This window comes from Vanellus vanellus (assembly GCF_965231255.1).
Source record: "Vanellus vanellus genome assembly, chromosome: 19".
NCBI lineage: Eukaryota > Metazoa > Chordata > Aves > Charadriiformes > Charadriidae > Vanellus > Vanellus vanellus.
The window spans coordinates 9,424,364-9,452,348 of record NC_138924.1 but is presented as its reverse complement, the minus strand read 5'-3'; the positions used below and the strand labels follow the sequence as shown (position 1 = coordinate 9,452,348).

Sequence of the window (27,985 nt, the reverse complement as noted above, 5' to 3'; positions counted from 1 at the left end):
GGCCAGCAGGTTTGGGTTTCAGCACAAGGACCCCACGTGTAAGGTCCACTCTGATCCCCAAGTAGCGTCTCTGCTCACATCCCCTTCTTTTAACAGCAAATTCCTTTCTCACCACCAGCCCTCCGTCCTGATCCCACTGCTAACTGAGGGTATCTCGGTGGTGGGGGCAAGCGACAACAGATTACAGCTCCAAAGCTTCGGTTTCATAAGGAGTTACAAACCCCTGCACAATACTCTTTCCTTCTGGATTAAGAAAGATTTCCCCCAGCGGATTAACCTACTTGAAAGAATTCCACAAACAAAAATAAAATTCACTCAGAGATAAAACTAATTCTGTTAAATAGTCTCGAGTTGTGCACCAGATACTGGCTGGACTGTCGCAGAGCAAACTTCACATTGTCATACACGTCTAACACAGCTCCCCTCTCACACGCAATGCCCCTTCCCCACCAACCACCTCGGGAAGGTCTACAGTAATTAAAATGAAAAAATTAAAATGGGAAGGACTCGTCCCTTGCAGTTATGATGCCCACACCTACCCCCCTCCCCCTTTAAACTCCAAGGCATAGACGATTTCAGGGGTAGGGGGAAGATGTTAGGTTTCTTTTTTCTTTCCCATTCCCCCCTGTGCCTGCAACAGGCCTCTGGGAGTGAGAAAAGGGGGGAAGGTTTTGGGGAGGATACCTCATGGCTTGAAATATCCACCTGTGCAATACTGCTACAACTGCCAGGCTCCTCTGCTCCCTCCTCTCCCCACTCTTTCTTGATACCCTTTCTCTGCCGGGCTCCAGGAGCGGAGCTGATGGCTGGGGCCTGGGATTTAAGAAGAAGATTCTGTAACAGCATTTTCCTACTCACACTCGTGAAGGATTGGTAAAAGACCCCCAGAGATGCTCAGCGCAGGCCGGGAAATCAAGGGGCACCCTGCATTACTAAGTTTGTCCCCATCCTCCTCTACGTAATTTCCCCCTTGCCTAGCACGTGCCTTTTTTTTTGTTTCACCTGTCATCTCTTCTAAGATGCAGATCCAGCCCCATCGTGCCTTAAGTGGTTTTCTCCTCCTCTCTGAAGGGCTCAAGAGTCAGGATTTGGTTTCTGCAGCTGGGAGGATGCTCCCCACAGCTGTGCTCTGTTGGGATGTTTGGCCTACCTACCCTGAAACAGAGAGAAAAAGGAGAGGCGGGGAACCTCTCCAGCCTTCAGGTCCTCCCTCCCCCCCCAAACAACAAGTTCATAAATGGCAAACAAAACACAGATTTGCGATTAGCTTGCGGGGGGGAACTGGTTATGACTTGTGCTCAGCCGACTTAGACTGAAGCTCCACCGATGGAGCAGCGGTTTTACGATTCGGAGAGAACGCAGCCGTGAGGTATTTTTCTGTCCATTTAGACAAGTAGATAAGTTTCAAGCCTTGGTTAACCAGGACTTAAAGGAGAAGTACAGTTTCAGCTTCTGATGACTTCCCTTCGGGCCCACTCCCCACCCCCTATCACCTTCTCCTGCCCAAAACTCGTGTCTTCCTCCCGCACCGAGACCTTCTGATAAAATGCCACCACAGAGCCAACTTCAGTTTGTACTTAAACATTCGTCAACATGGAATGGCTGTCGGGCATTCGGTGCATTCTCTTAGCCAACGCCAGAACAGAGAGAGAAGCAGCCAGGGTCAACTCACAAACAGATACAAAGCAAAGAGACAGAGAGACAGAAATTTAGAGGCCAGTCACCAATAAAGATGGAGAAGGGTGTGAAGATGCTCCCAAATTGCAGAGCCTCTAAATGCATGGAACCAAGCGTTCAGTCACTCTCTCACTCTTGGATATAATGTTCGGTTGGATGGCATTCTCTTACACGCTGGTAGGGCTGGGCTCTTTCCACTCAATCCCAGCCATTATCCTTGATCATGTGAGCTAGTTCAATGATGTATTTGCCTTCTTTATACTTCTGGCTGCTTTCAAAAGCGTGTTCCTAAAAAAAGGAGAAAGAATGAGATCAAGATGATATCTGAAGGTAAAATCACAGTTACAGATCAGAGCCGGGAATGCTGGTACGTCTTAAGCTGTCTACAGAGTAAAACAGCCAAAACTGCAGGTCCTCCTGCTGGCTTTCAGGAAAATTGTGTTGGAAGAATCTTAAATCCTGCTTCTAGCTGTCTTTACAGGCTGGAAAAAAAGAACAGTTGGCACCATGTAAACTGCAGCTTTCTGTAGGCCAACGGGAACTGCTTCTTGAGCTATGTGTTTGGAATTACCGGCGATAAAATCCACCTCTCTCTGGGGTGGTCTGAGAATTTATTAATGTTTGTTTAGAATGCAGAGGTCCTCTGATGAAACATGCTGTAAAAGCACTACCATCAGGAACAAGATGGATTATGGTAAACTGCATGTGGAAATAGAGCGAATGAGCACCGAGGGACGAGAAGAGCCCAGTCTACGTAGGTGTGTGCTTGCAGCTACAGAAACACACAGTGCTTCAACACTACGGAAATAAGGAAGTCTACAGGGTCCCTAACCATGAGGGACTCCCGTTATGGAGCTTGCGTCCTCAAAAGTGGTTCAGCTCTGCTCAGGTGTGCTGTTTGCGTGCATGTAATGCAGCCGAAATAACATAATTCCATTGCTGGAGAGGCTTGGGCTTACTGCCGTGTTTACAACATTTTGTATTTTGCTTGACAATAAACTCAATTTATGTACTTAGTGTCCTCCTCCATTTGTGAGATCCATGCTGTGTTTCTGCATGAATTCCTACCGCATCAATTTTTGATGCTTTACTTTTTATAGCCTTTCACCTGATTTACTAAAGAATATTTCTGTCCAGAGGCCACAGATACAATATATGCTTTGTTCAGGCACTGGTCAAAATGTTTTGACAAACAAGCACGCTGCGTGCCTCCTGAAGCACAAATTAGGATGTAGCATAAGCCTTTATTTGAAGGTAATTGAATTTATGAAGAGCAACAGACAGCAAACAGATTAACTCATGTTCAATGCATTTCCAGTAGGAAGGACACAGGATTAACAATATATGGATCGTTCTATTATTCTGATATCATCTGGGAAAAAAGACAATATGAATCACAGGACTGACTGAAGTTATCGTCATTTACATTAAGTATCACTAAGGGATGCCCACCAAAATCAGGCCCACAGTGTATATTCTTAGTAAAAAAATACATTAGCCACAAAGAGCTCCCGCTCTGAATGGATGCAACAAACACAAAACAGGAGGGAAAATGGAAATACAGGAAGGAAAAAAGATGCGGCTACAGACCAGAACCCACATTTCTTGTTCCCAAGTTAATGGTCTTTCCAGGAGACCACATTACCATACACACACCTTCAGAAAGGGCTGGAGCAAAGATGTACACAGGAAAAACAAATGCTACTGATACTCACATATTTCCAACCCAGTGTGGTTTTGCAGTTTTCACAGTAAATATCTGCAACCGCATGTAATCCTGTTAATAACACCCGCTCCTCTGCAGGGCCACAACCCACATTAACTCTGGGGAAAAAGGAGAGATGCTCCCTATTAGTGTGTCTTTCCACAGCAAGATGCTACAATGAAGCTGACAGCAATTTTATTGCAGTATTTGAAAACATAAGCAGGAGGTTCAGGATACCGAGTACCACAGCTGTGACCGAAACAAAGATCTCTTGCAGTTTCTGAACAGAATGAAAAGGTGAAACAGAATTTTTATTCAACTGGAAAGTCCATAAAGCTTTGAACAGAAAATTAATAACGTTCTAGTAAATTGCACTAATTACATATTTGAGGAAGATTTTAATCTTCAAATTGATAAAATGGTACTTTTACTTTCCCAAACAGAAACTTGAAAAATGTAACTGAAATTAGTTCTTCTGAAAGACATCCCAGCAGCGATCTCACCAAAATTATTTTCAGTTATTGGGAAAATTATACTTATTTTTTATGCTAGCTCTATAAAGTTCATATTTACATATTATTTATTCCCTACATTTACAAAACTTTGACTCTTTGGTTCAACTACATTGTCTGAGAAGAGAATGACTCATCCATTAGATCTTATTTCTCAATCTGATGACGAAAACCCACCTTTTCCTAGCTCCTTATCTGAAACCCCAACATAAAATCAAATATGAATCAGTGCTATTTCCTGCCTCTTTCTCCAACCATTTCCAGCAATCTCCCAAGACGCAGGGAGAGTTTTTCTAAAGGAAGACTATCCTTTTGTTTTCTTCTTCACGAGGGTTTTCTTAATTCTATCCTAAGAGATGCAGAGGTGACATGTATGAAGTTATACTCACACTGAATTGAAGAGGTATGCTCGTCCTTGGCTTCCTTGGAAGGACTGAAAGGCAAGAAGAAAACAGAATTCAGTTGGCTGGTTGGTACAAATAAGGCTAAACCAGGACCTGCCCTCAACGACTGCATTAATGGTAGTTATAGCAACTGTTAGCCAGGGCCTGAGAAACGCACATCGTTACAGCCTTCGAGATGGAAAGAGCACAAAGCAAAATGTCAGGAGGAGATGAGCACTGATGAACAGAGGTCTTGTCCTGCAGAGGGGAAGGGAGCAGCTGCCTCCAGTTCTAATGCCTGCCCATTTCACAAGGCGTACTGGCAGCCCACTGGGAACTTCACCTGGTATTACCCGCGTTTCCAGTGCTGTAGAAGCCCGATGTACTTTTCAAGAGTTAAGCTGTTTTCTCTCTTATATCCCAGCAATGTCTATTTTCACCCTTCCAGCTCTGTTTATGAATTTCACGCTACTGCCTCAACCTTACCTTAAGCAGCCCTGCTGCCAAATATTGATTTGAATCTCATTTCTAAAAGCAAGGGGCTCACGGAGGCTTCCCATTCCACTGACAGTTTTGAAACACCACTGTTGCACTTGACGGCAGGCAAATTCCCCTTAGGAAGACTGCACAGATGGATACTGAACCAAACCGAGAGACTGGGACCTATTTGCGCAAGGTGCTGTGCACGCAAATACAACATCAACTCTAGTGATTTTACAAAAGACCTTAACCCTGCTGAGGCGTCTGCAAGCCTTCATATTCCCACTGATGCCAGCAAGATCTTCGGGACTGGATCTAAACACGGGATCAGATACAACTGGGTAAAGATGAACGTGGATAAGAGAGAACCACATAGCAGCAAAACCACACCACATAATCACCAGTCATGGCACATCCTCTGCCCCACGCTTCCTCGGGATCTTCAAGCATCAGCATGAAAAGGCAGCATTTTGAAGAGAGCGGGGCAATAGCAGCCTGGCAGGACATTCCAGGTAGCCGGGACACTTCCAAGAGCCAGGAGGCTCCACTTGTGTCAAGCCTGTAACATTACCCCGTGACAGTGCCTCGCTCACAGGAGCTGGCTCACACGTAGCAAGTGCTACCTGCATTTCTAACGTACTTTGACAAGCACACACTGAATTAAACATTTGGTGCTTATGAGCAAGAACACAGTTGCTCTCTGCACACAAGTTACCTTATGAGATACCTCAGGGAACGTATGCACTGAGGGGCAAGAACCCGGGAAAGCCAAAGAGCAGCTTTTCTGGACCATTTAATCCTTTACTTTGTACCTTACCAGGAACCTTGCGATATTTAATGGTTTTCTTAAAACCTCAGCTTCTACAGATGAGCAATGATTTCAGACTAAATACTCTTAAAAGGGGGGAAACAGAGCTTTGAGAGAAGAGAGGAACATTCAAGGTTTAACATTCCTGTCCCACTAACAGTGGTCATTTGTTAATTTAAGAGTGACCTGACCCTGGGACAGCACAAATGTGCTCTCCCTGTGTCACATACAGCAATCTCAGAGAGGTCCCTGCCCTTCCCAGGTTGTCCCCTTCCATCGGTCCAGCCCTAGGGATGCACCCCTACGTCTGCCCAACCGCTGCCTCACAGAGAAGGAAAGTCAAAGCCATGCCCGAGAACCAGCAAGCCTGTGGATAGATCTGGACCCCATTTCTTACATCATCTGCATCAATCAACTGCCTCCTGCCTCCTTCGCACTGGGGAGGCTGCTGCCTGTTTCTAGCTAATGGTCCTAATTCCCAAAGCTGGACTACCGACTCATTAGCTCCAGCGAGTATTTCTTGGGTGCTGCCTGGGGTAACGGCAAGCAGCTCTGTAACAGCCCATAAGACATTCTCTCCATTGCGAGTTCTTTTCAAGCGAAAGGCAGAGACGGACACTCACTGATGAGCAGGAGAGAACAAAACACATTAAAGGTGTGATTTAAAACTGCCCTGACAAGAGAACAATTACAGCCTGTTTAACCTGAGGCCCTTCTCAGTGCCAAGGTACTCTCCAGAAGTGGCAAAGGCCCACTGGAAGATCCCCAATTGCATAAACATACGCAAAAGACTCCTTACCAGGGAGCAGAGGCACCTCCGTGGGCAAACACAGCGGCACGGGGCGTGCAGGCAGGGAGACGTACCCAGCAATGAGAGCTGCCTGTGAGGTCTGGATGGCAGCTGCGTTTGCCAGCTATACAGTCACTGCCTGGCAAAAAAAATGAGTCAGTCCTGGAGGAATAACTGTTCTTCAGAGGAATCTGAAGCCCAGTATTAGTTGCCACCCCGGGCACAGAAGAGCCACTCTGGATTCAGAGAGGACGCCTGAGGCACTTGGATATCTCTTTCACTCAGACAAAAGCAGCGCCCTGAGGAATGCCTCTTTTCTTGAGCAGGAATTAAATAGGACACATGGCTCAAGCATGTTTGTGTAATTGCATTTATTAGAGAAGCTTCTTTTAATCCTTCTGCAGCACTCAAGTTCTTTATTATTGTTATTGTCAGCTGGCTGATACCCCACATGCCAACTAGGTCTAGCCTGACTGCTACAAAACACACACTGCGTTGTTTCAGCGTCCTGTGTGGTAACGTAGGAACAGACACAAAGCTGATGCCCCCCAGGACAGAAAGAAGAACCCAAGCCAGAGCCAGGCAATGCTCTACCTTGCTACAGCAAACAGCAGGGGCACTGGCTCTCTACACTGCAGAAGGATAGCAGCCTGGAAGGATGGACTGCAGACGGGGTACAGGGATGAAACAGAAGGTCCCATAGCAACATGTGTGCCATCAAGGCAAAATGAAAGCAGATGAAGCTTGCTAACCATCCAGTCCTTCCCAGTAAATACTTTTCCATAAACACCAAAGTGACTACATTTGCCAACAACAACAACCATGGGAGCAAAGTTTTTATTGGTACAGAAATAGGATTTTCCGTTACCACTGTACAAAGGCCTGTCTTTAATAAACAACAAAACCAAACCCATCAGCTTTGTGTTCGGGGCTCACTGGACACTATTCCAGCCCACTCCCAGGGGACAGCAGCATTCTTTCAGAGGTGCCCTTCCTTCCAGCTCAAGCCAGCGCTTTAGGGTGTCTAAGGGCAGTCACTGCAAAAAACCAATCACATTAACGATCTCTTGCCCAAGCAGAACTTTTCAACATGCCATTGCTTAGTTTTCAGTGCTGCTGCCGGTCTTAATATTCATCCTCCAGCTAGCTAAGGATTTGGCAAATCACATAAAAAGAAGTGAGAAAGGTCTGGCAACCACCTCAAGTTCACCAGTGCATTTGCTCTCTGCAAGACTAAGCTGACTGTATCTTTTTATAAAGGTAACCTTAACATTTTCTGAAGATGTCCCTTCTCTTCTGGCAGTCCAGAGAAATTGGCACATGCTGTAACGGGCATTATGAAATCAGAAGAAACAGATCTATTTATACACAAACAGATGTTCTTTGCTTTTGGTTTGGGATTCTTTTTTGTTTTGCTTTTTTTTTTTTTTTTAAGAAACACACAAGAGATTTCTACAACACACTTGGTTTTCCCTGAACAGTGACAGTCAGCAGTAAGACCTACTTTCTACGCTATGCATTTTCTCTATGTAAATTTTCCTGATACACATTCAAAGGTGTATCTCACACGCATGCTTATAAATCCAGACTTCTTATTCTCTAAAACAGCAGCTCCTGGCATCACTTTCCAGCTGAAAGAAATGGAAAGGGGTTTTCTGTTGCTGTTTCCCACTGAAAGCCCAAGCACATATTTTTCTCTGCACTGCTAACACTCAGTGTCTGGCTGGAAACATCTGTATACGCCAGCAACAAAGCGCTCTCTTCCCATCCTGCCCGAGCCCTCTAAAAAACAACACACACTTTTGAGATGTGCAATGCACAACAGTTTTCTCCTCCTGACTACTCACATTCAAAAACCTTCCCTGCTCCTGGGTGCTCCGCTCAGCATGGAGGCATCTAAAAGCTGCAGGGCCTAAGGAGTGCTGATTTGAGTACCCCGGTGGGAAACCGCAAGCCCGGAGTCAGCTATCTGGCTGCAGATCCTCGCCTGCCAAGCTGTCTCTCGTTACAACAGAAGCTCCGTGTTAAGATGCCTTCGGCAGCTGCTCTGGTTTAAGAAGTTCCTATCGCCCAATTTACAGACACTCATTATGGCCCCCTCAGCTGTGCTGATTCCAAATTAGATCTGTGAAATCATTATTTTTAAAAACAAATACTTGGCAGGAGGTGGGTGGGTTTGAGGGAAATAGCTTTTTCTCCTTGTGCCATATCATGGATCCAGTTTAAAGGGCAATCACACAGACTACTTAATAATCACAGTATGGGGGCAGACACAAGTCGTTCAGAGTAGGAAGTTCTCAAACTAAATTTGCTGGCAAAGAACCACAGTGCAGAACTGCAGCTCTAGTGAGAGACAGTCTGCAGGATAGGGAGGTTTGGGTTTCACAGACGCTGTTAAACCAGATCTGCCGCAGAAGGAAGCGTAACACGCAGCCAGCATCTAAGAAGTGCCAGCTCCTTTGTGGCAGACACGTTCTGCTCGCTAAAGATGGGTTCAGCCTGCAAGACTCAAAGCTGAATCCTTATATATTCAACACCCGTGACCTCAGGAGCTGTCATTTTGGTTTAGTCCATTTGTTATATTCCGGCCCCAATCTGAAGTGCCCATCTACCACTCTGTTTGCTCTGAGCAAGACGCATGACTCCTTCAGAGCCTTCTTCAGCAGAGCAACAGCATGCAGACAACCCCAGACGCATGCAAAGGGCTATGCCCCTCCATCACTCCAGCCTGTTTCACGTTCCACCTGCCTTCCCACCGCCATCAGACCTTCACACTCGCACATTCCCGTTACTGGTGACCGCTGGCGACACAGAAGGAAATTTTCACATTCAGTCAGTACAGCCAGGGAAAGGCATGAATTCTGAATGTGCTCCAAACACGCCTACGCACCATACCCCTTTCCCCTGGTACCTACAGCTTCTCATTCACTGCGCAGCCCACTCAGCAGTTCCACACGCTGAACAGATGATAGGATTAATACCCCAAGTCTTTGTGACGGCATTCGACAATAGGCTAAACACAAAAAGAGCTGGCTGGAATCATCTGGAAAAATAGGAAGCAGTTGCCAGGACTAAATGGCTACGTACTGATGCTTGTTCTCTGCAGACTGCAGCACTGAAAACCCCCACTTACCTATATCCAGCTGGCAGCCGTTTAAGAAACCAATAAAACAAAAAAGAAAAGGCAACTGGTCCCAAAGAGGTACAAGGGGAAAAAGGAACAGAGTGTGCCCTTCCATGCTATGCTCTTGAAAGCTACAAATAATTCTCACTGCAAGGATGCAAACAGGAACAGAGGGCCCAAAGCCACCGCCGGAGATCAGCAGCAGTCGGCACGTCCTAGGCAATGCGAAATGGTAGCATTAGGAGGAGCCAAATGACCACAGCCATCTGGACTCTTCGAAAAAGGACGTTTTCTGTGCTTGTGATACCCCACTGCGACAAAGCAATTCAGCGAGTAAAAGAAATAACATTACGAACTCCCAGGTTTAAAAGGCACTGAAGTCTGTGGGAGAAAGATTCATCCGACGACCTCTTCAGAGATAGCTCTGTTATCACTCCCTTCCCACCTACACGTACAACTTTTGTTTTTAAGTTACTAGTCATTTGCACATCACTGCCTGTAGGATTTATCTATTCTTGCTGATTTAGCCTTTAAACACCTGAGGATGAGATGTTCTCATAAAATACAATCTGAATAGCGAGAGGAGACCTTTAAGTATGACCGAAGCGTGATGTCAATCCAACTGGAGTGCGCACGAATTTGCATATAAAGATATACTCCAAAACACAGGCTCTCCTGACACTCATCCCACTCGCTCTAGTACTTAATCCCTATTCCTACCAGCTGCTACCCACCTAACAATCAATATCACACAGAAAGCTCTGCCTTCATGGCACCTTTCAAGCCCTATTAATTACAGCAATAATAATTTTATTAAAAAGGTAAGTCCTGCAATGTGTTTAGAGGAACAATTGTGCCTGATGACAGCACTAGGTGTACGATGACTCTACGAGGAGCAGACTCTACTTACTTGTGAGTCACCGCACAGTGGAAAGAAAGTTGGGAAAATATAAGTATGAAAATACCTGCTGCAGACTCCGGGGGCTGCCCTAGACAGCGCGAGCCATTCCAACCATCTACTTGCATCATAGTCAAGTATTTCCCAAGGGAGCATGAGTTCAATTACCTGGTCCCTGTGTCCGTGCAGACTACAAAGACCTCCTCAGGCTTCATTAATTCCACCTTGTTCTTCCTCACAGAAGGGACAGTCAATGATTAGATTAAACTGAGATTCAATTTTGCTCCGATTATGTGAGATACAGACCCATGTCAAGGGAACTGGTTACATTATTCCACCTCATGCACAGATGTGACCTTACCCTGTTCAAACTGCTTTCCTGAGTTTTAATTGAGTTTTAACGTGGGTCCTTAACGCTATTTAAAGCCCAAAGTCAATATGGAATTAGTGGACCAAACTCATCTCTGAAGTAATTCAATTAATTCAGCACGGCCTTATTCCCCAGCAGTTTACGCTGCTGTGCGAATACACAATTAATAACTGTGAGTCTGCTGTGTTTCATCCCAGGAACAGCTACATCCAAGCAGTTTTACACCGTGTTTGTGTCTCAGGTTATGTAGTCTGTGAGAAGGAAGGTGCACAGACTGGAAAGATGTTACAACCTTTTTTTTTTTATTCTGATGGTAGACATTATTACAGTTCTTTACTCTGCCTCCTGGCAGCAGCAGGTGTTCATTCAACCCTCTCATTCCCTCCACACCGGACGCAAGCAGGGGCGAGCCGCGTTTCTGATAAGAGCCCTTTGTCCTAACAGGAACCAACTCAGCACTTTCAGCGCACAGGATAGGTGGGGAGAGACTGCAGTCCGACAGCACAAAAGCTCTGAACACACACCTGCAAAAATACCAGCAGGCTATCCCGCTGGCATCGCCTCCATCTCCCATGAAATAAATTCTCTGCTGCTCAGAAAAGGCTGTGTGGTGATGCTGTCAGGGAAAAGGTCAATGTAACGGAGCAAATTGTCGAAGACTGAAGAACCGCGTGCTTCTGCTACATTCCACTTTTGCGGGGAAATCATCGATTACTGCTTTGTGTGCGAGAGGAGAACCTTTACCCCTTGGAACTGTTCACGTTGCAGAAGCAACGCTGTGTGAGTCGGGTCCAAGTCCTCTATCCCCTGTGGGCAGACTTTCCAAAGAGGCTGAAAGAAGTTCGCTGTCACCACCAGCTAAAGCCATCTTCAGACCTACTCAAACCTAAAAAAGCCCTTTAGCGCTCACGCAGCTTTCACATCCCAGACTCTGCTGTGCTCTGAAATCCAAGTGTTCCAGTTCCGGTCCCAGCCTCTCCCTCCTGACCCTTAAAATACCCAGTTTGGCTCAAAATTCAGGGAAATTTTAGTAGTAGTTGAATTTTATTTTTTTAAATAAGGATTTAGAATGGTTTTCTGTTTGCTTTGTGGGTTTGGTTTTGTCTTTAGTGAGATTCTCTCACCTTTTCGTATTTGTAGGAGATGAAACAAAGAAAAATCAACTCTGTTCAGACTTCCAAAAACACTAAGAGAAAGTATCATGAACCACAAGAGGACATTCAGCACACACTCTGCAGCATTATCTCCGTAACATCAATGCTGCTCAGGAAGATGGAAAACAAACGGGACCATACAGATGCCCGATCCCATCAGAAGCGAGCCATGAAACAGGGCTCTGTCCTGTTCATCAGAGCGGTTCTCGAACACACGTCAGCACAACACGAAGGTGACACCAACGCTCTGATGGGGCTGTGTTGCTCCCAGGCAGACAGGCTGTACAAACTGATTTAAATGGGTCAGGATCCAGGAGCAAATTCCCAGTTATTAATTCATGTGTCAGTACGACTGTCCATTATCACCAGAGGGGAGAGCAAGAGATTTTTTTCAATGTGAAATTTCATGTTACAGAGGAGAGATCTCTTTGGGCTATTTACAACTAATGAAGACCAGTATTTAGGGAAATATAAACTGCCTAAACTTGAGGTTTTTGTTTTTTTTCCTCAAGTACAAAGATTTCTAACGTAATTTAAGCCAGCACTCTGCAAAGCTAAAGCCTGAGCAAAGCTCTGTAAAGCATGTCAAACTCAAGAGAGTAGTTGCAAACTGTTCTGTCTCCTTCTCCCTCCAACATGCCTGGCAGGCTCCCCTCCAGACTTTGACTCAGTTCAAATGCAACGCTGGTAAGACTCATCGTGTTATCTATCCTGAGTTCTGTGCTATTCAGCCTCCTTATTAAAGCCCTGAGCTCCTGGACTCTGCTCTTATTTATTTTTAAATGTGTTTCTAGCCCCCAGACTTCAAAGTGAAATTTCAAAATGTGAATGCTAAAGGCACAAACTGAAGACAAATAAAAAATACACCAGATTTATTACTTCTATAAACCTCACAATATTTTGGGGCTTCGCTTGTGATTTTGATGGTCTCCAGTTGCTGCTGCTGTTGTGCTTCAAAACTTGATTTTAAGATGAAAGGGATGGAAATACCGTGGGAAACAGAGCAGATGCAGTATCAGAGCAATTACTTTTAAAAGTAAATACTGCAGGAGACAGAGCCCCCTCCTCTCTGCAGCCCAAGCAGGGGGGAGATATGTGTGTGACTAAGAGCGCTGCAGCCCCAGGAGAGCACGGACACAGCATCAGGGAGTGACCTCTCCCTTCCTCTCCTGTTCAGCTTCCCTCTGCCAAAGGAAAATCCCTTCCTGCATTAACACAGCACTGGGCAGACCTGAGGAAGAAAGGCAGCGCAGCCTCTGAGAGCACAGATGGCCGTCACATGCCCTCACTTCAGATCAAGGATTCAGGAGCTACCTGAGACCTTATAGATAGGAAGGGAATTTAACATCGAGTTCTTTGAGAAGGTCCAGTTTTCTTCTTGTCCCCAGTCCTTCCCCTGCCTCTTGCTGCCAGGAAACAAAGTGCTGTATAATACAAATGCACAGCACAGGTAAAACTCTCCTTTATCTCATGGCAAACGGATCTCTTTTGCGGAGGAAGAGTTAAAAGAAATCTAGGCTTTTCTGATGATCTCCACCAACTTCTGGAACTATGTATGTACTGACAACAGAGTGCTTAATCAGGCAAAAATAAGAGCCTGGCCTAAACAGCATTTAAAACCCCATGGGAAGAGGGCGTGGGCAGAGAGGATAGGCATGTGTCTTAGAGATCTGCTTCATTTCCCACAGAGCATGCCAAACGATAAGCCAAGCCACATCACGGAAACGGCACAAATTCATGTACACAGAAAGACCACAGGTTAGTTCCTGCCAGACGACAAGTAGAAGACCACTTGCAACAGAAGACCAACATTTACCCAACATTAAACCAAGGAAAACTACCAAGGCATGCCTGCTGGCAGAAGCGATGTTTATTTGTCTGAAGTGCACTGAGCTCCTCGCAGGAGCACTGCCACGAGCCCTGGAAAGGAGCAGGCCATCTCCCACACACAGTGCCTGAAAGGAGATGGTAAGCTCCACGTGCACTGCCTGACCTAGATGACATGGGATGGGAGAAGGAAATTAAAATCCACATCTTCCAGGTCTTCAGGCTGGGCCTGGGACCATACTGCTGGTTAACCCTGACCCTCCACAGCTTCATTCCCAACAGACACCAGCATTCCCAGATCTGCAGGAAGTTCAAGAGAGTTGAGATGAGTTTAGCGTATCTGGCACTGAAGTCACCAGTGACATCCATCGAATGCAAGCCTTTACATTCTGGCATGTAGAAGCACTTTGTTATTCACTGTGAAAAACTGCGGAAGATGAAAACAAAGCCCAGCGCTGTCTTTCTGAATATGGAGAGATGAAAAAATGCATTTTATTCTGGTGAATCTGCAATTGATACAGCAGCAGCTGTGGGGTGTTTTCCCCCGTTTTTTGAGTGCCACTGTCTTCCTGTAGGTTGATAACAGCCCAAAGCATCTAACAATCAAGTCATTTTAAGAAGGAGTGGCAGGGGGGAGGGTAAAGCCCTTTCTTTCCACATTAATTATTGCTACTGTATGGGTTTTAGAGATAAACACAAGACAGAACTAGGATGGAAGATGGAAACTGCTAATGCAACAAGTTATTTAATTAGCAGCATAATAGCGACTGTCCCTGCATCAGTGGAACACTGTATTCCATTAATACAGCCGCTAAGCTCACAATAGCGCCAATGCTGACAATGAGAGCAGACTTGCTTTTCAGCAAAAGCAGATCCGTCCGGGGCAGCAGCTCTTCTCTGCCCCTGGGTAAGATCCACTGCAGGGAGATGAAGCCACCATATGTACACCTTACTGCTGAGAAAGTTCATCAGAAGTTATCTTTCTTTGTTCAACTGTTGCATAAATTCTGAATCTTTGTCTCTACTACAAAACAAGGGTTGTGGTGCCGAAACTCATTTTATTACTGTAGCTGTGTCTTCCACAGAAATTGAGCACAAATGCATGCCCCAGAGGACAGGTGCCCAGACACTGAGGCTTCTCAGCCACACCAGTGCAGGACAGGCCCAGCCTCTTATAGATTTGAAGCAGAAGACGCGTGTACCCATGCCTGCATTTCTCCCCAGCCTCTCCTCTCAGAGCTGGACTGGAATCGAGGTGTTCATACTTGAGATACTCCGTAAGCAGCTAAGCTTAATCCGATTTTAACTCATCCCTTCCGTGGCAATCACTCCTGAAAGGAGAGAGATCACTGGAAATCTTTAAATTCCAGGTTTCAGGAGACAGTTTTAGTTTGTACTTTTGTTATTGCTATTTATCCTGACAGTTGTGACTTCTACACAAACACACTGAGTATTTTAAGAGAGGGGACTCTGGGTGGAGTTTCATTGTGCGCTCAAGCTTCAATCCTTGCCCGTTTCAGTTCTGCTGGCTGAGAAAAACTGTCAGGCCAAACACCTCCGACAGACAGACGCTGAGGCCCCTTTTCCAGGAGAGGCCAGACTTCACTTCTTGCTGGCAGACATTAACAGCTCCCCTAAGAGAGATGTGAAGCCCTCTGATAGCATTTCCTGCTCCTACAAAATGAGACTGCAATAGAAATTATCACAAGAGACTCCTCTTGAGAAGCCAGGGTCCCCTCTCCAAGAGGCAGTACATGAAAAAGCCCCCCCGGCACGGCCCACACACTCGTGCGTGTGTGACTAAATTACAAACTAAACCAGAGGTCTCAGAGTTGTGAGACTCGTATCTGTGTTCTTCCTGGGCTCGTTCTTGCAACTGTAAGTCAGATTAAAAGTACACACCTGCATGGGAAGTTCCTAGGGCAGTTCACCCCACCAGCCAGCCTTCGAGCCCGCTGGCATTTCTCCTCTTCCAACTGCAAGGGCCAACAACTGAAACACCCAGCGAACCCAGGAAGGCTCAGACCTGATCAACTCCGTGCTCCGGTTGTTCAGGATTTGCAGCAGTTGCAGAAAAAACCCTGATGATTCACTGTCCTTCGTCCCTGGCAGTTCCCTGGATAATAAATGGGAACAATATTTTATTTATGCCCATGTCATCAATTCTAAGGCAGAAGAAGCAGCAGATGAAAGGAGAGTTATTTCCATAAGGAAAGTGATGGATTAGAAAAATCCATTTTTACCCTGTCTCTCCTCCCTGACAGGGAATTCTAAACCATTGTGAATTATTACCTTTTTCCTCCTTTTTTGGAACAGAATGAAATATTTTAAAAATCACATAGCAATTAATTGCTGTATAAACACAATTATACAAGGAGGTACAAACTACCTTGGGCTTTTCTATAAAACCACCACATCCTGACTAAATAAGAGGCCTGATCCTGACTGTCTTCAGATCCTATTATGGACAGTAGGAACTGAGGGAGCACAGTAACTTGTAGGGTAAACCCCAGAGGAAGCAATTACGCAGGACAGAAAGATCTAATTTAGGCAGCTGTACTATGGAATAGGTATTACAAATACTCATTACACAGCTCAGATTTCACATCCTGACTTTTTCCTGCAAAGGGCATTTCTGTTTGTTTGTTTGTTCCCTCTCAAATAAAGGCTTCTCGGAGCTGATGAGAGGTACTCAAATGACAGCCTTCAAGACCCACTCCTCTCCACCCTGCCACAATACTGGCCAGGAACAGCAAGGACAGCGAACGCCAATCTGTCTAGTAAGTGTGTCCTGGGGATCAGTGCAATTGCAAGCGTTCATCTCTGCCCAAACAACGCTCAATCTTCTGGTCAGGATGCTGAAGGAAAAGGCTCCCATTTAACAATTTCAATGACATATTGTTTTACCGAGAACCGAAGTCCCCTCAATTCGCACTTACTTTTAAACTTCATGGAAGCCAAGAACTACAAGATACCTTACCACAAGTTCACAGCAGTGAAATGGGAAGCTAAAAAGCCCTATTGACTTTTCATGGAACTGCTTTGCTGTTCATCACTTACAGCTTGAACTCTAGCAACAGTTGCAATTAAGAGCAAGCTCTGAATAATAACTAAAAGTGACAATTCATTAGGGAACAAGAGCTGAAAAGCAGGATCCAAAAGCTACTGGACAGCTGCTAGAAATGTGCATAAAATTGATAAACCTGGTGCATAAAGAGCTAACAGCAAATAAATGAACAGAAGCTTATAGTGCGGTGCTGAGCCAGTAAGGCTAATACAATTATGAAATGCATACGCTGTAAAGATGTTACTGCCACATACTGCTGAGTCTGATGCTGGAACAATGAGACCAGCCCTGTTTCCATTCCTAAAAAGATGTCGAAACACTACAGATGTAGAAGACAACCACAAAAATGACACAGAACTGGAAAAAATAACATTTCACCATGACAGACAAAGTTGAATCCATTTAGCCTATCAAAAAAGTGATCAAGAGTGACCTTGGTTACTATATACCAGAACCTTTTATATGGAGAAATAGTAGGTACTATAGATCTATTTCATTAGCAAAAGAAAGAAAATAACGGCAAATGACGGGAAGCACAAGCCAGACAAATCTAAATTCAAAGTCTCCAGTTTTTAATAGTAAGGATGATTAACCACTGGAAAAAATGACCAAAGGGAACAGTGAATTTTCCCTCTTGAAGTCTTCAAATCAAGACTAAATGCTTTTTCTGAAAGACATACTGTAATCATGATGAAACCCACTGGCCCATGCTCTTGAGGAGGTCAGATGTGATAGCTCCTCCTGGCCTTAAGAGTTCATTACTGTGAAGCTGGGAACTTAAATTCATATTTGAAACAAGATCTACTTTTAAAGCAAGAAGAAACCCCATGCAATGAAAAATAGTGAGAACTTAACCCAATAACCCAGGGTTATTGTTTTAGGTTGTGCACATGCTGCCCCCACCCAGCAAATGACTTCATGTCTTCAAGACAAACTGACATACAAACATTGGATGGTTCATTAGAAGTGAGGAACTAAGAGCATTACACACTGCCATCCCCACATTCTCAGAAAGAAAGGAGGAAAAAAACCCACCCCAGAAACAAAAAGGCCAACAACTGCTGTTTACTTCACCTATATGTGGTGCATCAAATGCACACAGTAGCCAAATTCATCCACAACTTACCTGAAAGCCAGCACCAAAGTTTCAAATCCTTTTAAGATCTCCCAGTTGCAACATGGAGCAAAGTTTGATGTTTTTAGTGTGCCATAAAGTTCACTAAAAGGCTGCTGTAGCAAGAAGGTCAGGCTCCAGCAGTCCACTAGCCAGGGAAGCAGCTAGGCCCCTAGGATTGGAAGCAAGGTTTGCTTATAAACCTTGTAACACCCATCCGAGAAGAGAGAAAATAAGGCTTCTAAGTGTTCCCTAGCTAACAGTCCGACCCAACTGACAAAGTCAGGCACACACAAGTTCTCTATTTTTAATAAACTCTCTATGCTGGAAGAGCTGCAGCCTTTTGTGTTGAAGGATTTCACATTCATGTTCTGTAAGGGTCCCGTGCAGACATCAAAGGAAAACATTAAACTTCCTCTGCAAGCCTTAGGCTAACTTCAGAGGATAGATCACTGCATAATGTTTAGCAGTTGGATCACAGTAATTCATGAAAAAAAAAACTGCAGGACGCCCGCAAGACATTCCCTACATATTTCCATAATAGGGGATATTTCTGCTGAATTACCGTTCATGTAGCAACAAAAAGTCAGCAAGCAAGACACTAACGTGGCTGCGTTTGGCCTGTATCTTTCTGCTCGTGTCCCCATCCTTTTCTACTGGACACCAGGTACACATGAATTCAAACAGAAAAGGCCAACGAAGAGTTTGAATAGCGCAGAGTAAGTAGAAACCAGCATCACATCCGCCACTTTGAGAAAGAGATGGTATTTACACTGCTGAATATCTATTACCTTAGCTGTTCCCCCAGGCCCCACTAGAAAATGATGCGGAAGACACATTTCTCAAGAAAAGTCCCTCTATCTCCTTCCTGGAGAGGTTTTGCCACCATTGATTATCAAATATATATTTTTCTTAAACATTCTAAAAACCATGGGATGTTGTGCCTGGGAAGGATAAATATAACAATGAGTATCTTTTACTTATTTTTTGGCAATTGGAAGGTATTGAAATATGCTTTTTAACTACAGTTGCCTGGCATGATATTTTTGTTTTTACAGTAAAGCCAAAGAGGATTAGGACACACTGTACTAATTCACAAAAGCAGACAGTACCTGCTCCAAAGCTTTATCTTCCAAGCGGACAGGACAAAACAGCAGCATTTCAATCATACAGGTGGGGAAGGGAGGAACAAAGACATTAAGCGACTTACTCAAGGTCACACAGGAATCTGTTGCAGGGTGAGGTTGAGTTCCCAAAGTCTCAGTCCACTTAGGCATTGGAAAAAGCAATGAAACAAGAGCATGTACTAAATTTGGCACAGATTTTTAAATCATGCATTGCTACAAGGGAACAAGAACCTCCACTCATGCTAACCCAGGCACCAAAAGAGCATATAAAGGAAAACTAGTTAGTCACTCCACCCAATCTATCTGATCACCTTATATTTCCTCAGTCAATAAGACCTCTTTTGGCCAGACGATCCAACCCACAATTTAGATCTTATTACAAATCAGACATACTAAACCACTTTCTCCCTCTGGCTGCAGAAGATAAAAAGGCCAAGCAAGCAGGCAACATTTTAGTAACTGGCTTCATGTAACAGCTTTGGATTTTCTTAAAAGCCTCGGCATCGATTATTTTCCTTAAATAGCAATGGCTTATTGAGAAACTTTCTACCCGTTTTAATGCAGAAGGTTCTCCTCAAGCAGAAAAGAAAGCAAAAACCACCCTGCCAAGGCATATTTGTCAAAGAGTTTTGGATACCCAGTCCTGGCAAAACACTTTGAAGTGAGAGTAAGTTAACACTGGTGCTGAAGGGCTAGGAGGGGAAACTCGGAGATGAAGAGGAAATAAAGTATGGACTGACAGAGAACAATACTGGGATTCAGCTCCAGCTAGCGTTTCAGCCAACGGCATGAGCCAACACTGCAATTTGTATGTATCCAAAGGAGCTAAAAGCTCACAGCATGCAAAGCAGCACAGCTCTCATGTGGTCTCTGCACAACTTGGGGCGAAAGGAATAGAGGAATTAATTTCATCAAGCCAAATCACCAACACCCTGCTGTTACATAAAAGCCTGTTTTCTGGGAAACGTTTCCAAAGATGGTGTCATTCGGGCTGTTTTGATTAAAGTGACATAGTCAGGTTCAAGATGGGATACACTGCAGACTGAGAAACACTCCGGTTTGACAAAATCTCCCACTCCCTTTCCAATCCTCATGGTGCTTGTTTCTTCCTTCCGTTTGCCACATTTTCATATGGAAAACAAGCACGGCAATCACACTGCTTGGTTCTCAGATGCTAATCTAAGGCTGTGATGAAAGAACTGCAGAAGGCCTCAGGGAGATGTTTAAAACCTAACTCAAACAGATAAAAAAGATGACTATTTCAGTTTGCCTGGGAAAGTTTCTACACATATTGGAAACCCCTTGAGACAGGGACTGCCCTTCTGTTCTCAGTTTAATAGCCAGTTGTACAAATTGTGATTGCACAATTACTGTTATAAGGTCTTCAATTATACAAAGAATGTATCTTACTAAAGTTTATAACTCTGAGAAATAAAACCTAAAGCCCCAAACGCTTTGCATTCAAGTTGCATGAGCCATTAGTGCTCCACCACAATGCAGTCCCAACACTACTACAAATTTACACCACAGCCTACAGTGAACTTTATATCGAGCAGATACAAGTGTGCACTGCAGCACACTGTAGTTAATACTTCCGTGATTCAATACACATAGCCTCATATTGTGCTTTCATACCTTCTCTCCTGTGTCCATATTTTAGCAGTCAGCATTCTTGGGCGGCTACTGCATGCCTCCACGCCTGGAAGCTCAAATTCCAAGCAGTCTGCAGCACTGGCGTTGCCCTGCTGGAAGCTACTTACCTGCAAAGCTGGCTGCATTGCACAGGGGACAAGAAGGATCGTGGATGTGGAACAAGGAGGGGACGGAAGCATCAGAGGTGAAACCACTAGGCACACATAGCCTCGTGTCTTCCCTGGCTGGGGCCCAGCCATGTCAAAAAAAAAAAAAAGCATAACTGCATAAAAGCAGTAAGTAAAACAAGTCTCCTGCTATATTCAGGAAAGCCTATTGTGTCCCGACAGAAACTCCAGCTGGTAACAACTCCCCCAATGGAAAGGCAGAGGAGTGACTACCCCATTTGACAGATACCTCAACAGAAGCCTTAAGTCACATAGCTGTTCTGAGAGCCTGAATAGATTTCACAGCCAGACCTGGGCATGGATGGCTGCTGACATTTACACGTTGAAACTTCTTTCTGTTGAGGAAATGTATAACCTCCTCCGCTTTAAAAGCTTGAGGCTTTGGGGTCCCTCAAGGACAGCTCTGCTAAGAACCATTGGAATTGTACCAGAACAAGAAGAGCCCCCATGAGGCCCAGAATGACTCACAAGTGTCAGCCTAACAGGGTACCTGTCAATTCAGAAAGTGCAAAAACCAAAATTGTAGCAGTCTGCAATCAGCATTATTCATACCACAGTACCTAAATTGAATTGTTTGGCATGGAGACAACATCAGAGGTAGGCATCAACCTGGCCCATGCAACAACCAAGAGAAAAAGGAAGGAGACAGCCTCCAACAGAAGATAGGTCTGAGCACCCAACATGGAGAATCCCAAAGGACCTCCACAGCTGCCAAGATGTCAGCCCTGTAAGGACAGGTGCCCTTGGTGCAAGGTGACACATTCTAGTATTTTCTGTGCAAACAGGAAGAGGGGAAGCGCTACCCACTTTCCAACGAGCAAAGCACCTCTGTCCCTTGTGGTCCTGGTCTTTCTCTCAAGGCTGTTCCAAGAAGCTGAACTGGTTTAAGTCCCATGTGCACCCCCACACACAGAGCTCTTAGTGCAATTTGCTCTCATCTCAGCTAATAAATCTTATGGTGTGTCTGCTTTTTCTGAACATAAATTTTATAAGCTGAATAAACTTTACAGAACAGTTGATTGCCAAGGCAGCCCAAACCTGGAAACTCGATGCCTGACCACAGCCAGTCACTGCAGGCTCCAATAGACACTCTGAGAAAGTTTAGTTTTCACACTTCAGAAAGAGATCCTCTTACCGGCCTGCTCCCTCTGCAAAGGCCCCCAACTTATTGACTCTGAAAGCTTTTAATTTAGAATTATCCTCAAGAACCTTCTCCTTGTGATCAACAGAGCAGAAGACAGGACAAAATCCTTCCCTCCTCCCCAGCTCAGAGCACATCCTACCATCCATCCCTTGCTTTTTCACTGCAAAATGTCTTGTTAGTAGGCTGGCAAAAATACAAAGGTTTGAGTAAAAACTCATCAGTCTTTGATACTTCTACCAAAATGTAAAACAGCTTTCCAGAGAACCATCCCTTAAGCAGGGGCTTTAGTGTAGTCAACTGGTACAGCTTGGAGTTTAACAGAGAGAACATCTCCAGCCACACAGCCTCCAAATCATGACCATACAATCACCCTTTGGCTACACTGACAAGCACGTACATGAACAAGAATTATCAGAAAAGTAATTTATGCAGTCCTGGCCATCAGTTAGTGCAGTTTTATAGCTGGAAATGAAAGGGAGGAGGCAGAGACAGACCACCTGTAAGCACTCCAGAGGCTCAAATTTGGACACCCGTCTCCTACAGCTATTTTTGAGTTCACTTGAAACAAAACCAGTGGCTCACAAATAGATCCTTTAGGCTGAGAGCCCATTTTCCAAGTAAAAACCATGGTACCGGTTAAGGCCGGGCACGTCCAACAGCAACTGACCTGCAATGCGAGCGAACGCACCCTTCCGCTGCCTGGGGAGGAGGCGTCCGCCCAGCACCTGTGGGTGAGGTCATGCACGTACCTTGGAAATGAGCTCATCGTGGTTGGCAAGATGAGCCCTGCAGTGAATGCAGCTGTAGGTCCTGTGGCACGAAGGCAGATATGCCTGGAAAGTCTTGGACCTTGTCATCTTCACCATTGGAGCCACTGAGCGCTGCGTGAACTCTGGGGTGGCCCAGGAGGCACTCCCGCAGGATGGGTCGCACGGGAAACACCGGAAGACACAGGTAAAGGCCGTGGTTTGGCAGGTGATGGGTGTGGGGCAGGCTCCACACGCTGGTGACTGCTTCAGAGGAAGAGATTCGGGCAGAGGGAACGGGGACTTCACACAAACCTAAGATCAAAAAAAGAACAGAGACAGAACACTCAGCTCACAAAGGCGACAACGGTCTCCTAGCCCACAGGACGATTTAGGGTTTGATCGAGTAAGCAGGGAAGAGTCAGAGCAGCCAGGAGACAGGTGTGATGTCTGCAGATTAGATCAAGGACGACAGAGTTCTATTCACAGCTCAGCCACTGACTTGCTGACTGCCGTCACATCTTCCTGCTTCTGTTATCTACCATCTTCCTATCGCTCCAATGTTCACAATCTCTACTCCAACATTTAATGGATTTGGAAGCGACTACAGAGCCACAAAGACACTAAAAAGATGATTTTCATCAAGCCTAGTCTCCCAAACACCTCTGGGGAACCACACATATCAAGGTTCAACTCTGCACCACCCCTTGGAGAAGCCAGGCTCTGTTAGCTAGGTAAAACGTCAGGACCCAGAGTCAGCCCTGCCGGCTGCTGTCCTGCGTGGCTCACTGATGCGACACCCCGGAAGCACATGGGAAAGCTGGGAGCTGGAGGTGGGTTTCCTCAGCCACCAGGAAAGTGCAGGAGTCGCCAAACCAGTTCTTCTCTCCATTCTGCCCTAGTTTCCACATGGGAAATGGAGGATTACTTCATCCCACTCTCCTTTGTAACTCCCTGCAAGCTCTGAAGGTAGAAGCTACTCCATAAACGGCACTCTAGTATATTTTTTAACTCAGAACATCTGACAGCAGTCAAAGCAAGGAACAGCCTCCAAAGGCTACCCTTGATATCAGAGACAGTTAAAAATCCTATTCAGGATGGAAACACTTTTTTACTATTCAACGTCATCTCACAGAACCTGCAAGGCAGCTCAAGTCTGGGTCTTTTTTTGTTGGCAGAAATCAGTTTTTCAGATCCCACACCTACAAGGCTTACCAGCTACAAATGCTTCTTTTGAGGATGGAAGAAGCATAAAGAATAAAGGAAGCAGTTCCCCTCCCTGATACATGGCATGCATGCATGCTCTAGAAATTAATCATGAACTCTAGCTGCTCCTCCCATGAGGATTTTCCTTTCCATAAAATGTGATTCTGTTCAGTTTCTGAGTCTGCACTTTGTGTATCAAATACTGGAACATCACCAAACCCCCAAAACCCCAAGAAAACCAAGAAATAAAACCCCCACACCTGACCTGCAATGGAAATTTCTGAAGTGGACGAAACAGAAAAGTACAAGAGCTTAAGAGCTGGTCTCTAAGCCGGTATGAGTAACTTGCCTGAAGCATAGCTGATAATCTTCCAGGTTAGAATAAAGCCAGCCCAGGTCACTATGTTGCTGCACTGCTAAAATAGTAGCTCCCCGGAGTTTGCGTGTTAAGGCGGCTCTGCTGCTGCTCAGTGGGATGTGCGTTCCCAGACAGAGCACCAGCCACACACCAGCTCGAGCTACGCTGCAGAGAACTGATGGACTAGGACTATTCTAAGCAAACACATCTCTCCGGCTTGCTGAAGGGGAAACTGTCAAAACAGCAGGATGGAAATCAGAAAGTCAATCAGGGAACTGAAGGCAGGACCCAAGATAATTGCTGCAGGAGGCAGTCCTGCAGAACTCATAAGCATCCCATTTAGAACATCTCTTTTGCCCAGCATTAGCATCAGTCAGAAGTACCTCGCCATGACAAAACTGTTCAAGTCATACTGAAAACAACAACAAAAATCTGTGAATCCATTACTGCTGTCTGCTGGGAAGCCTCATGTATGATCACTGTCAGACAGCGAGATCTGCAAGAAACCTCATCACTTAGGTACCAAAGCACCTATTTTGGAAACTCTTGTCTTCGACACTTCTGCTCCTAAGTCTTCTTGTCATTGTTGAAAAAGAAGATTCAAGGTATTCACGTTGCTTCAGCATTTCTGAAAGCATTACGCACTGAACCTACTGCCAGCTGGACAACCCCCGAAAGCCAGGCACGCTATCTGCAAGCTTTCCAGTAAACAGTTCCTATCAGCACTATACCAGAGGGTTTCTCATAGGCTCACAGGGCCATCACTTGGTGCAGTCAAAGGTTCATTATATTATGACCATGCACAGTGCTCAACAGGAGGCAGACAGCAGGATACCCTTTTTTTTTTCCTGAAATATTTTTCTTCTGCTCTCCAGAAGGCAGCTCCCTTATAGTCAAATGGGAAAAAAAGAGCGTCTTGCTCATCCTGCGAACTGCTGATAAAGCATATCTATCATGATCATAATAGTCAGCACTTACATAGCACTTTTCATCCTTAAAGCTCTTTGCAAACACTAACTAATCAGATTAACCTTTTCCAATTAAAGTTACAGTGAGAGCTTTGGAAAACCCATCCTGACGCAGAAGGGCTCACTCCCCAGCTTGTTAGGAACTAAACCTCCTCTTGTTCAGTAAAAAAAGGTCTTGCCAGGAATTTATCTGGCCAGCCTGTAGCTAAGCAGACTGCCTGTGCACTATTTGGTACACAGCTGCATCTCTGTATTTCAGCAACATTTGTCTTTTATACTAACCAGAGAAGAAAGAAATTAGGCAGTCTTCACCTGTATCCTGCCTCAGTTCTCCACATGCACCAGAATTTTGTCAAAACTGAGTTAGTTTTGCATTAGACAGTCTTGTTTTCCCCTCCAAGGTGAGGAGCACTTCGAGGACTGAACCCTAAGTTTGCAACAGGGCAGAAACAAGATACAAAACAAAGCAAAATCCTTCATTTTCTGCTGATTAGATGTAAGTAGAAGTTACACATCCCAGCCTTCCTGAACTAAGTGCCAACCTTTACCATCACAAGACAACAGAACCACCCCCAAATTCCAGCCCCTGATTCAGCAGTCGATGCGCTATATCCCAGCCGTAACGGATCTCAGAACCTGGAATTTGTGAGCCATGTGCCTTGTCCTCCAAGTGCACAGAAGCAGGAGACTAAGTGTGCTCTTTCTGGGGCCAAATGCAATTGGATTCCAAGGCAAAGCACCAAGCCCTGTCTGAAAGAAACAGATTATGTCGGAGAGACCATCTGGAGGAAAGCGCAAGGAAGGACTGGCAATCACTTTACCCGATTTCTGAATGAGAAAACAGACTGTGTCTAAACCTTAGATTTCATCGATTTGTAATGAAATGGTGCAATCCCCTCTCTCTCCTTTTATTCAGCACAGATAAGTAAATACACCAACCACCAGTTTTACTACTTCCCTCCCATACTGTCATGCCAGACATTTCTGATCAGCTTCCTACACTGCAGCATGACAGCTGGAGAAAGAAGTCCACAGGCATCCGCAAGGCCAAATGAAGACATAAATGATACCCAACCAGAATAATAGAAGAGCAATCCCTTAATTTGTTGTTTGCTGACCCCTCTGTCCAGGCCTCCTAAGCATCAATGCTCTAGAACAACGAGTAAAACAGGAAATACTACAAGTGCATTTATCTAGCAGAGAAATGAACACACATGCACACACAAATTATCTGCTACATGCAGCTTTCTGTAAAAGCATTTAATAAGCATTCATTTATTTGATCTCATAACACATTTTAACGTCAGCAAAAACATTTGACCTTTTAGAAGTGGACAAAGAAAACATTCAAGTGAGATGGTATCAGAGCACTGATTAAGATTAATTGCGATTCCTGTTCTCAGCACTGTGCTGAGAAGGCAAACCAAATTGATCTCTGATTAAAGCAGGAGAGAGAATAAAGATTTATGAGCTAAGATCTTGGTGGGAAACCTAGGTAAGAAACTGCCTTGAAAAAAACCCTTTAGATAAGCTCATATATGGTAGCCATACTTTACAAAGGCACTACCTTTGTACAGCATTCAGTCTGATCTCTTGTGTAAATTATCTACCAAGAGCTCTGTCCCCATCATAGTAAGGGAGAGGAGGGGAAAACAATAGGAAATGCATTCTTTCATCCTGTAAGCACAGCTAGTAGCTTGTAAGGACCCACTTCTGTCTTGGAGACCATCTCAAAATGTATTAAATAGGATCCATGGCTCTCAGCAATGCAAAAACCAATCTCTTGTATTTTTTTCTGTCCTAGTAGCCAACACATTTGAGTTAAAAGTACATTTAACAGCTAACAGTGCATTCATTCTACTGCAGAACAAAGGCACGGGGATGATTTTAGGCTGTGCCTCTGTTTTTTCAGAATGATGAGTTAATGTCCATCAGCCTCACTGACACTGGGCATTAGTGGAGTCATTCCACTCACTTTTTTTAAAAAAAAAAAAAGAAAAAAGAAAATAGATGCTTTGATTACTTCATCATCGTGCCCAATACTGTTAGAAAGACAAGTATCTGTCACCAGCACCACAGTCCAGTATTTTTCTTTTATGATTCTTTAATATAAATTTATCTATGCGATGGACACACTCAAATCAATGGAACAGAAATCTGTGCATATTAATTAGTTCATGAGAAGTCAGAAAACTGGTTTAGACAAAAGGAAAAAATTCTAGGGGAAAAAGCTTATCAACACTGTTTATTGTGGTTATCGGTGAGAGAATCAGCTGAATGTACTGCTTGCACACTCTGTTAGGGCTGCCTTGTTTAATCCTGCTAAGTTTTAAGCAGACACCACCTCCATGAAGGAAAAACCATGCCCCACATTTTGCTATTCAAACAACTTGTTCGTTCAGTATATCACCCTCCACCTGTCCGGCAGCCACTTTTCACATGAAGCTGTTCGCAATTCAGGAAACACAGAAAAGGTGAAATGCTAAATCTGTGCCAAACACTCGCTAGACAAGGCTAGTGCTTGTACAAGTCCATATGCCACAACGGCAGAAAACAAAAACCATCGTAGACAAGACTAATTTTGCATAAAACTCATGTGCAATGCAGCTCAGATGCAAGTGTTCCTGTTCATTCTGGCAGGACAAACAACAGGTTTGTTGGGTCTGAGGGTTTGCTTTATGGATTATTTGATTTTTAAGATAAGAAA

General features: G+C 44.7%; 1 protein-coding gene across 1 annotated transcript; it reads right to left on the bottom strand.

Moving 5' to 3' along the window:
- Positions 1 to 1,617: 1,617 nt before the first annotated feature.
- On the bottom strand, positions 1,618 to 22,866 carry YPEL2 (yippee like 2; the record flags this gene model as incomplete). The annotated part of the gene is made up of 4 exons (XM_082493088.1): positions 1,618 to 1,965; positions 3,393 to 3,501; positions 4,284 to 4,327; positions 22,750 to 22,866. The coding sequence occupies 4 exons, from the start codon at positions 22,864 to 22,866 to the stop codon at positions 1,876 to 1,878; spliced, it is 360 nt and encodes a 119-aa protein (XP_082349214.1). The 3' UTR covers positions 1,618 to 1,875.
- Between the last annotated feature and the right edge of the window lie 5,119 nt (positions 22,867 to 27,985).